A 12022-nucleotide genomic window follows, 5' to 3' on the forward strand; every position below is an offset into this window, starting at 1 on the left:
TAGGAGAGAGAAAAATTAGAATTCGATCAAATCTCTAACTAGTGTCTACTGCTTCAGTGGTTTGTCTCAGTAAAGAGAGAGAGACTTGCAGGAGAAATAAGCCATGAAGATGAGCAGAGGGAAAGGATGAACGTATTGGGAGATCTAATTTCTGCTCGCTGATTTGCTGTGAGCCATGCGAGTGTGTGTTTATTGGCGTGGTGGGGACTCACTTGCTGCTCACTGATCCACCAACAGCAGTGTGAGGGCGTACGTAGTGGGGGAGGGGGCGCTCATTTACTGCTCTGTCTGGCTGAGGGCGTATATTTTAATGTGGGGTTCACCTGCTGCTCGTTGGTCTGCTCTGAGCAGAATGTGAGGGTGTACTTATGGGGTGTGGTGGTGGGGGGGGTCTCACTTGCTTCTCTGATTGGCTGAGGGCTCACCTGCTGCTCGCTGATCCTCTGTGAGCACTCCTTGATGGGATCTTTCTCCATGGGTGTCCGGATCTTGTGGATGGTGCGGGACTCGCAACCCTCCAGCTGTAGTCGGATGTCCTTCAGCTGTGAGATGTAGTTCTTGCAGGTCACCTCATCCTGCTCCCCTGCAGAGTCAGAATCAAAGCACATTTTTACTGTCACAGTCGAGGGTTGTCCAGCAGTCTCTCCTACTTGTGCGTACCTGTCTGGAGCTTACAATGGTGAGTAGGGTTACACAACTCAGTGGACGTGCATTTGCGAGTTGAACGGGGGTGAGTCTAGGATACCATGGCAGTGGGCAATAGACTCAATTATGGGCAATGTGAGGCCGAAGTAATAAGTCTGGATATCCTTTAGCGCAGTGGTCTCAAAGTCAAAGCCTTTGCAGGGCCACAGTTTGGATTTGTCAGTACTTGGAGGGCCTCAGAAAAAATATGGTAGTTAACGTCTTATTAAAGAAATGACAATTTTGCATGAGGTAAAACTCTTTATAGTTTATAAATCTTTCCTTTTGGCTAAGTCTAACTAATAATATGGTCATTTATAGCTAAAGAGACATATGATCAAGAAACTGTTTTTTATTTTTTTTATTTTTTTAATATAATTTTTTATTGAAAAAGCAGTCAAATATACACAACAGTGGTCAGGCACATGACCACAGAACAGGTACAACAACAAAGCGAAACAGTAGGAAATATAGATGCCTCATAGCAAAGGAGGAGCAATCGTAACAGCCGTCACGGAGAAACACACACTCGATGCCCCCGAAAGCATCCTCCTCAAGAGAAGGAAGACTGCAAAAACATTTTTCCGTTAGTAGAAACCCCACATCCTACAATCACCCAACCAGCCAACAGACAGAACTATCCAGCACAAACAATCCGCACAAGCCACAACAGCCACACACCTAGCACCCAACAGACAAACCACAATCAACCGCGCTCGAGAGTCACCGGTCAGGGTGCACGGAGGAATCCCCGAAACTGTTTTATTTTACTTTTGTGATTATGATAAACAGACCGAGGGCCTCAAAATAGTGCTTGGTGGGCCGCATATGGCCCCCAGGCCATGAGTTTGAGCGCTACCTTTTACTTCCGATTTTCCTGCATTAATCTTACTCCTTATGTCACTGTCTCTCAAACTGGGTGCCTCAACGAGTTTTCAGGTATTGCATGAGAGAGTCCAGAATTTGACTTTATTTTTTAAAATTCCCTAGAATAGATGACAAATACGTCGCACACGCAAGAGTCTGTCAATGTTATGGGCGTCTGTGTGCGTAAGGATACAACCGCCCAGACAAGCATCATTCTTTGACGTGATTGGTCCTTTTAGTTTTATTTTTTTTTATGAGCAGTTATCCTAACTTAAGCAAACTTGGATTTTCAGCTCTGGGACCTGGGTTTCCCACTATTGGAAACAGGATACTGGGCTCGATGGACCTTCGGTCTGTCCCAGTATGGCAATTCTTATGTTCTCATGTGAGCCATTGTGACATCACTGCTGAGGTTGGCTCTTAGGCATTGGTGGAATGAGGCATTATGACATCACAATCTCAGCTCTGGAATGTTGCTACTATTTGGGTTTCTGCCAGGTACTTGGGACCTGATTTGGCCACTGGGCTTGATGGACCTTCAGTCTGTCCCAGTACGGCAACTCTTATGTTCTCATGTGAGCCTTTGTGACATCACTGCTGAGGTTGGCTCTTAGGCATTGGTGGAATGAGGCATTATGACATCACAATCTCAGCTCTGGAATGTTGCTACTATTTGTGTTTCTGCCAGGTACTTGGGACCTGGGTTGGCCACTGTTGGAAACAGGATCCTGGCCAAGAGATGTGGAAGGGAGTTGCGGGTCTTACCTTTCTCCTGAGTGCGCAGCAGCTGTTCGTATTTCTGGATACAGTTGTTGTACTCGCGCTCTATCTGCATGCGGTCATCAGGCAGGAAGTTCTCTGAATCCTGGGAGTCCCGCATGAACTCCTGGTAATGCGTCTCCAGATTCCGCAGGGCCTGCTTGTAATCCTCGGGCTTCATAGTGCGGAACTGCGGGGATAGATGAAGCCATAATGCACCTGGAGCCAGGCTCTTCCATACACCCATCCTATCCCATCAGCACAGTGGCAATAGAAAATCAGTTTGGGGGGGGGGACAACATTTAAAAAAATATTCAAATGCTACAAATCTTCAGAGCGCTTTCCCACTGAAAGACAATAGATGCCTCTTACCGTGTAAGACCTCGGACTGCATTGGTTTGGTCCATCTCATAATCCTCATCATAAACCTACAAGCAGCGACAGCCTTATACAGTAAGGGGCTGATTCTATACGCGGTGCCTTCTCGTGTCAATCACTGACAGGCGATGCATATAGAATTGGGCATTCCAGAACCTTGGAGGACCCTAGGCGCTAGAAATATAGGCCAGGGTTTTGACGGGCTGACATTTCTGGCGCATAGGGTCTTTCATGAATCGTGGCCAGCATCGCCTAGTGACCCCGAAGGCCAGCACCGTCCCTAACCATGCCCACTGCCGGCCTTTGGCATCGCTAGGCGTCATGGACCAAGGCACTGGTCAAGAAGGCCGCATAGCGGGGACTTTTTTTAAAATGAATTTTTTTTTTTTTTTAGTTCCAGTAATTTTATTGGTTTTATAAACAATAGAGTTACAGAAATGTAAGAGAAGCTTCCGAAAAAATAAACTACGGAAGAAATCGAGAGAGAAGGACACCATCAAGTATATCACATTGCATAACAATGGAGAGCGGGCTACAGAAAATAAGCAATAATACGATACAACAGGTATATATGAAAACATCAGCCATCAATAATGATAAGAAACATGAAATGATGAGTGACAAGTGTGTACAATGTCAGAAATAAATATTTCTGATAATAATCATACGAAATCAAACAGAGAGCTATCAAATCGGTAAATACAGCAACAAAATGAGTGCTCATAATAAACATACTGAAGATCACTATGAATAAGACAGAAAGAGATCAGGTAAGTATACAGTCAAAGGTCCATACCACAAAATTCTAGAAGAAAAAAAATAAAATGAATTTTTAATTGAGTTTTAATGGCACGATAATTATCACACTACTTAAACCCAATTAACCCCCCTTCTACAAAACCGTAGCGGTGTCAGAGCTGTTACCGCCAGGGCTGGTGCTACTACGGTTTTGCAAAAAGGGGGGTAAGTTAGGGGTGAATAGGGCAGCTACCCCCACCTGACTTCAAGCGCTGCATTGCGAATTTGGCCCTAGGTGGCACAGAAGCAAAGCGAGAGCATTTCCAATATTTGCCGAAGAGCTCAGGTTCACGCTAGAGTAGACGTGTGCACGAGGCTCACCATGATAAGGGACCAGGACTGGATCTGCTGGATATCTCGGATCAGGTACTGCCAGGAGAGCAAGCTTTTCATGTCCACGTGCAGGCGATGCCAAATTGTCACCAGCGTCTGGTGACTGCTTTCCAACCTACGAAGCAGAGGGGAAACCGCAAATCAATTCAGTGGTCAGCGAACAAGAGATGCAATCGTTAGAGAAGGAGGAGGCTCAGAACCAGGGGAGCCCAGTTCCAATCCCACTGCAGCCGCCTGTGATCTTGGGCAAGTCCCTTATTTGTCCACTGCCTCGGGCGGAAACAGAGACTGTGACCCCCTCCAGGACTGTTTTGAGAATCCGGGCCTTAGTCTTACATTTGCTTGAGGCTGATGCAAACGTTAGCGTGGGCTGTCTGCAACTCTGTAAGTAAATTAAGGAGTCTTTCATCTATGTTAGGGGTTTTCAACCCAGTCCTTGGACTGAAAAATACCTCATGTGCCTGAAGGGACACTTTTTTATAGGGTCTGACTTGTCCTGATCGAAGATTAACTGTGAATCTAAACTCTGATGTTTTGTCTCTCTTTACTACTGTTTTCAAGTATTATGTACGTGGAGATATTGTCTACTAGCAATTGAAATAAAATAAATATGGGAAACAATACTTTAGAACTGAGGTAGTGATGGACACCTGAAACAGGCTTCCAGGGGAGGTTATATGAGCCAAGTTCTGCATGCATGGGGGAGACATAAGGGGTGGGGGGAGCCTGGATATTTTTAACTGTTCAGCGTGAATGGGACGGACACAGTTCCATGGCTCATGTAGGTGGTCATAACATTTTCATTCATTCAATTTTCTCTACTCTTCTCCCAGGGGAGCTCATTTACATGAATTTAATCCCTCCAATGCCCCAGGTACATTAGACAGACTGTGAGCCCACCAGGACAGACAGGGAAAAACGCTTGAGTACCTGAATAAATTCATGTAAACCGTTCTGAGCTCCTTTGGGAGAACAGTATAGACAATTGAATAAATAGTGTGAAAAGTTTCAGCCTCTGATTACCAGAGCTGGTATTGTGACGTCATAATGCCTCATTCCACCAATAAGAGCCAACCTCATCAGTGATGTCACAATGGCTGGATTGTCCTACACTTGGATCCCTTTTGCTACATTTTGATTTCTAGAGTGGTGCAGTGGTTAAAGCTACAGCCTCGGCACCCTGAGGTTGTGGGTTCAAATCCATGCTGCTCCTTTTGACCCTGGGCAAGTCACTTAATCCCCCCATTGCCCCAGGTAAATTAGATAGATTGTGAGTTCACCAGGACAGGCAGGGAAAATGCTGGAGTACCTGAATGTAAACCACTTAGGCTACAAGTGGTATATAAATACTTAAATAAAAATATATTTGAGTGTATATTGGGGGGGGGGGGGGGGAGGGTTTCCTCTTACCTGCTGACAGCGTCCAGAGCTTCCTTGTTTGGAGGGGGGATGAGGAAGCAGACGGAGGGGACGATTGACTCACTCCCTGAGGCATTCAAGACCTTCCACTTATAAGGCTGAGAGTTGTTAAGTAGCAAACACTCGTCTCCCTTGTGCACTGTGATCTGGAAGAAGCAGAGGCAGATTTAACCACTACATGAAGGCACCGACACACCAACACATGTGGACATGCCAGACCCCCCCAATCGTAGGCAAATATTACCTCTCGCCTGCCTTCATGATCCAGGCAAATGCAGGACCTCCAAAGACGCAGGCGGACAGGTACACACACTCCCCTTGCGTACGACATATAAAGGCCCACGCAGATACCGGAGCACTGCGGGTTAGGCGACAACCTCGCATGACAAACTGCGCCGTACTCCGTGACACAGCGTGTGGATTGATATGGCACACTGGAGCTGAAACGAGCGCCATCCACAGTAGCTCTCTCAGAGCAAATCATGATCTACACCAGGGATGTCAAAGTCCTTCCTCGAGAGCCGCAATCCAGTCGGGTTTTCAGGATTTTCCCCAATGAATATGCATGAGATCTATTTGCATGCACTGCTTTAATGCATATTCATTGGGGAAATCCTGAAAACCAGACTGGAGTTCCCTACCCCTGCTCTATGGCCTCACAATGCAGGTGTAAAGAGCCTTAGCCAATAGGAAGAGGAGATGCAAATATTACGAGCCTTAGCCAATAGGGAGAGGAGGAGATAGTGGATGCTCTGAAGTGGCCATTTGGCATTTATCTGCCATCATGTTTCTATGTTTCTCTAACCATAAAGCTCTATGACCTCACAATGCAGGTGTAAAGAGCCTTAGCCAATAGGAAGAGGAGATGCAAATGTTAAGAGCCTTAGCCAATAGGGAGAGGAGGAGATAGTGGATGCTCTGAAGTGGCCATTTGGCCTTTATCTGCCATCATGTTTCTATGTTTCTCTAACCATAAAGCTCTATGACCTCACAATGCAGGTGTAAAGAGCCTTAGCCAATAGGAAGAGGAGATGCAAATGTTAAGAGCCTTAGCCAATAGGGAGAGGAGGAGATAGTGGATGCTCTGAAGTGGCCATTTGGCCTTTATCTGCCATCATGTTTCTATGTTTCTCTAACCATAAAGCTCTATGACCTCACAATGCAGGTGTAAAGAGCCTTAGCCAATAGGAAGAGGAGATGCAAATGTTAAGAGCCTTAGCCAATAGGGAGAGGAGGAGATAGTGGATGCTCTGGATGGGCCATTTGGCCTTTAGCTGCCATCATGTTAGAAACAAAGAATGTTTCTCTAACCATAAAGCTCTATGACCTCACAATGCAGGTGTAAGGAGCCTTAGCCAATAGGAAGAGGAGATGCAAATGTTAAGAGCCTTAGCCAATAGGGAGAGGAGGAGATAGTGGATGCTGCGGTTGGGCCATTCGGTCTTTATCTGCCATCATGTTTCTATGTTTCTCTAACCATAAAGCTCTATGACCTCACAATGCAGGTATAAAGAGCCTTAGCCAATAGGAAGAAAAGATGCAAATGTTAAGAGCTTTAGCCAATAGGGAGAGGAGGAGATAGTGGCTGCTCTGGATGGGCCATTTGGCCTTTATCTGCCATCATGTTAATATGTTTCTCTATGCATATGAGGACACTTTTCAAAGGGAGTTGGCCAGGCAAATCTGAGGCTGAACACTTCTCTCCCCCCAACTCAAAGGCTAAAGCAAGCTGCAGGGAGGAGAGGGGGGGGGAAGACAAGTTCCAGGGGGCTGACAGAGAAAGTACAACACATTACCGAGATAAAGCAGGTACAAAGTCCACAGATGACGAGGCCATGGGCAGGATTGACAGAGGAGCCATACGTGACTACCCACGGCAGAGTCCTAGGTGGGCACCGAGGCCACGTACCTCCATCTGCTTGTAGTCGCAGACCGCCTGCAAGGGCAGCTTGCCTCTCACAGGATGAGCAGTACTGCGTGGCTTCAGATGGACGATGGTTTTGGCACGCTTGGCAAGGGCCGAGAGCTGCCCTTTGTATTCTGTCAGCTGGTCTTTCTCGTCCTACAAAAGAGAGGAGCAGAGAGAAAAGTGAGAGTTACTCAAGCGTGAGGTGGTATGTCCTGACCCTTCACAGATCTGCAGGTAAACCATGTATCACCACAGAATTGAAGAAAAGGAAGAACACGACTTACGATGCTGTCTTGCAGCAGGTCCTCCAGCCGGGTTACTGTGATGCTGCGGTCACACTGGTACTTCTTCCTCATAGTCTCCTGCGTCTTGTTCAGGTACTCCTCGGTATCCTTCACGTCTGAGAAAAACTGTGAGGAACAGCCAGAGAAGCGTCAGCAGCTCCTCTCCCTCGTCACCAGAAACAAGGACCTGCATCGGCTCAGCACCCCTGCAGCTGCCTTTCATAACCAGGGTGCACAGCTGCTTACCAAAGACCCAGCATGGAGACTCTGCTGTCCTTCATAAACAGGACACGCAACACCTGTCGGCTCCCCGGCATGCCCCAGCACAGTTTTACGCACACCTGCTACCAAAACCCCTTCATAAGCAAGACATACGCCCCAGGATGATGTTAGGAACAGCCCCTCTGCTGTCCTTCATAATAAGGACATGCTGCCTCTACCAGTACCTCAGCATGGTATTAGCAATCGCTGTGCTGCTGACTTTCCTAATAATACACGTTTCATCTCTCACAGTGAGCCGTGCTGTTCTGCTGAAGGTGGTGTCCTTCGTAATCAGGACATAGTCTTCTCCACGTCATTTTAAGCCCTGCTACCCACAGTAATCCCTCAGTGCAATTATTGATCTGTTTCGCTGGTTACCTGAAAGTAGGCCGTGTTCTCCTTCAGGTGAGCCTCGATGCAGCAACACAGCTGTAGCATCCAGCTCCACTGGGTCTGAAGAGCGGCCTGGAAAGCCTGAAAGACAGCAATGCATGCAAGAAATAGATCTCTCTAGGCATCACTCAAACCCACAGAAATCCATAGGATCCTAACCTAGACTTACCAGACGTCCAGGAAAACCCAGACAGGTCCTCTTTTAAAGGACTTTCCAAAACCCAGCAGTTCGTTTGGGTTTTGGAAAGTCCCGAGCTCCGGCCACATCTGGGGGGCCTTCAACAAATGGCTTTTTGGGGGCAAAGCTGGAAGCAGAACCTAAGAATAGCCTTACTGGGTCAGACCAAAGGTCCATCAAGCCCAGCAGCCTGTTCTCACGGTGGCCAATCCAGGTCACTAATACCTGGCTAAAACCCAAGGAGTAGCAATATTCCATCCTACCAAATTTAGGGCAAGCAATGGCTTTCCCCATGTCTTTCTCAATAACAGACTTGGTGGGCTATAGCCCTTTTCTGCCGCTTTTTTCTATGTTTCTATGTGCCTGGAGGCAAAATGGGGAATGTTGGAGGCAGAACAAAACGGGGCTGGGGGTGGAGTAAGGCAGGGCTGTGCTTCCAGGTTGGTCCATCGTTAAGTATGGTAACCCTACTCAAACCTGCTGAACATGAGAACTCACAGAATTACAATGTTCTGCCTAGAGAAGGACTTACAAGTTTATGAGAATGGGATGCAGCTGCAGCTAATGAATAGGTCTAAGATCTTGGCTCACAGCAGTAACTAGGTTCAGGCACCTAGACACTGGCTCACAGCAATGACCAGACCCAGACATCAGTCTGTGCGTATATCATGGATTTGATAGACCATCTTTCTATAGTATAACCAAACCAGAATTACCAGAATACAGTGGGCTCACAATCTTAAGTTTTTGTATCGGGGCAATGGAGAGGTTAAGTGACTTGCCCAGGGTAGGGTTACCATATGGCTCCAGAAAAAAGAAGATATCTCAATCCGTCCTCCTTTTTCTGGAGCCATATGGTAACCCTTGCCCAGGGTCACAAAGACACCTGTTCACAGTAGTGAGCAAATCCAGTCTGATGGAAAAGACTAGGCATGAGCTCGCCTTTTGTCATTACTTGGGGAATGTCTCACCTCCACAGTCTGTTTGCCAGGATGATCCTCACGCTGCAGCCTGTCCCCTGATATCTGAATTTCTTTTATTTTCTTCTCCTTCAGTTCAAGCTCTCGCATCAGTCCCTGAAAGAGAGAAGAGACTCCATCATCAACCAAAGGAGAGACAGCAACTTCATCATAGAGGCCTTAAGACAGAGAAGATTCTGCAGCTTCATCACAAAGAGGCACACAGTACGAGTGATAGGAGAAACTGGCCATGAGACAGAAGAGAGACTGAAGCTTCATCACACAGAAACCCATAGTAAGAGATGGCAGAGACAGCCTATGAAGACTGGGTAGCAAAACAGTGACAGTGTGTGCTTCAGAAAGCTGTAATTTTCTGCCTCCATGACAGAAAATTCCAGATACAGTACTGGAAGGTACAAGTTGCCAACAACTACAGACAGATTCTGAGTCCCTAAACTGCCAGAACTGTAAGAGGACTGTGTGTATGTTAATAAGAGGCTGTGCCCCCCACCATTACATATGGCTGTTGTGCAGGCTAAAAGGAGGCTTGGACACTGGCAAGTATGACTACAGCCAGAGGAGGGCGGCAGAGTCCATCTTGTGGCCCCATACAAAACAATTGCAAGGCTCCATTTGCCACTTGTGTGGGAAGAGCTGGGAAGGTGTAAACATTGAGGAAGAAGGCCAAGTTTTTGGACTGGGCTAGGAAGAGGGGAAGAAAGGTCTTACAGTTGGGATAGGAATAGAGGTTGCATGTTCTGGAGAGAGGCACGGAGGAGTATAGCATGCTGAGATGGAGAAAGGGAATGGGGTCCATGGAATTTTGAGGCTAGGAAGGAAGGGAATGGAGCCTGCTGGAATCCGAGGAGGGTGGTGTGGAAGGTTCTGAGTTGGGGATGGAAGAGTGTATGCTGACTGCCTCCAAGCTTATATATTCCTGGTTGAATTTCAGAGGGCATATAGAAAAGGAATGTTTTGGATTGATGGTTACAACTTGGAGTAGGATTTCTGTGAATCACACAGATGAAATATAAAGCTCACCTTTCCGACTGTGTAATAGTTGGGTAATGTTTTTTGCACTCAGCTATTTTTTGTTTGGTGCGTTTGATTTGGTTTCTTTGCAGACTTGTGCCCTCGTTTCTGTCCACAAATGTTTGTGGGAAGCTGTGGTGCACACACACCTCTTGGTCTCGGTGGGCACATGTACGGCTGGTGGTGTGGTATCTCCTGGCTTCTAGAATTACACACGTGGCCACTAGACAGACCACTTAAAGCCAGCAAAAGGAAAGCTGTGTATGGGGCACTGACAGCCTTTGAACACAACCAACAACAATGCTGCTTACAGAATAGTTCTCCTTCTTGGCGGCCATGTTGGTGTTGCGGTCACTCCAGTCGAAGTTCACCTCTTCCTCCTCTTTGTCGTTCAGCCACATAAGCTCCTTGGTGGCAGCAGACACAAAAGCATGGAGGCTCTCCAGGTGCCGCAGGCGAGACTTGGAGCTATTCTAGAAGGAAAGGCATACTTAGGTTAAATGAAGCAAAAGGACAGATCCCTACCCCAAGAACAGAGTACAATTCAACACCTAGTCAGTCCCGGGCTCTGTGATGTTCCCTTCCAGCCTTGAGCTATAACTGTGTATACCTTCCAGGACTAATGGAGTTCCCGAACCTTCTTTGCCTGTCACTTACTGTACCTACATCAGCAGTTTTACCCACAGAAAAGGACTGTGATTTAGGGGCTCCTTTTTTAAATGGAGAGTAGAAATATGATTTAGTAACATAGTAAATGACGACAGATAAAGACTCGAATAGTCCTTCCAGTCTGCTCAACCATCCACTTTATAAATTAATGACTTACTGCCTCTTTTACAAAGCCGCACTAGCGGCTGTCGTGCGGCAACAGCCCCGAAACCCTTTAAATCTTTATGGGCTTCGGGGCCGTTAGCACAGGGCTTTGTAAAAGAGGCCCTTAATTTAAAAACTGTTTTTTTTCTTAGATATTTCTGGGTCAGAAACCAAGAGATCTGCCCAATACTGTGCTTAGGTTCCATCTCCATCAAAGCTCACTCCAGCCCATCTTAACCATCCCAGCCATCAAAATCTTCCCCAGCCCATCCTCAACTGAATGGCCATATATGTGACACAGACCATGCAGGTCTGCCCAGCACTGGCCTTAGTTCTTCAATATATACCAGTAGAGGTCCTCTGTGTTCATCCCATGCTTTTTTGAGGTTGTTAGTTTGCAAATGGAGTGAGTGCATAGCCATAAATCCTAGATTGGATTCGATCATATGCGCACCAGAGTGAGCCACACCACACATCATATCATGCTTTTTTGAACTGTCATAGTTTTCCTCTCCACTATCTCCCTCAGGAATGCATTCCAGGCATCAGCCACCCTCTCGGTAAAGAAGAATATCCTAACACTCTTGAGTCTACCACCCTTCAAATTATGCCCTAGATCAGGGGAGCCCAAAAAGGTCGATCGCGATCGACCAGTAGATCGCGAAAGCAACACGAGTCGATCGCGGAGCCTTCGCGTTCTACCTGCTTCCTGACGCCGTGAAGAGAATGCAGAAGCGCCAGGCCGAGCAGCCTTCCCCACCCAACATCGATTCTGACATTGGAGAGGAAGATCTGGGCCAGCCAATCACTGTCTGGCTGGCCCGGAACTTCCTCACCGACGTTGGGTTCGTTTTGGTGGGCCAGTTTATGTTTAGGGTACAAATACGAAAAGATGAATGCGGTTATGTTCGGGCATAGTAAATTATTTAGTTTGGTTTGGGGCCCGTTGACATCC

At 46.9% G+C, this 12022-nt stretch overlaps 1 protein-coding gene across 1 annotated transcript in view; it reads right to left on the minus strand.

The window, feature by feature from the left end:
• The window catches only part of PLEC (plectin), a 523889-nt gene that overhangs the window by 297705 nt on the left and 214162 nt on the right, over positions 1–12022 (minus strand). Inside the window, 9 exon segments of the mRNA XM_033935291.1 lie at positions 426–583; positions 2317–2500; positions 3808–3934; positions 5230–5384; positions 7148–7300; positions 7432–7557; positions 8071–8166; positions 9235–9339; positions 10566–10727. Of these exon segments, the coding sequence (XP_033791182.1) occupies positions 426–583; positions 2317–2500; positions 3808–3934; positions 5230–5384; positions 7148–7300; positions 7432–7557; positions 8071–8166; positions 9235–9339; positions 10566–10727 (1266 nt within the window).

This window comes from Geotrypetes seraphini, chromosome 2 (genome assembly GCF_902459505.1).
Source record: "Geotrypetes seraphini chromosome 2, aGeoSer1.1, whole genome shotgun sequence".
NCBI classification, from domain to species: Eukaryota; Metazoa; Chordata; class Amphibia; order Gymnophiona; family Dermophiidae; genus Geotrypetes; species Geotrypetes seraphini.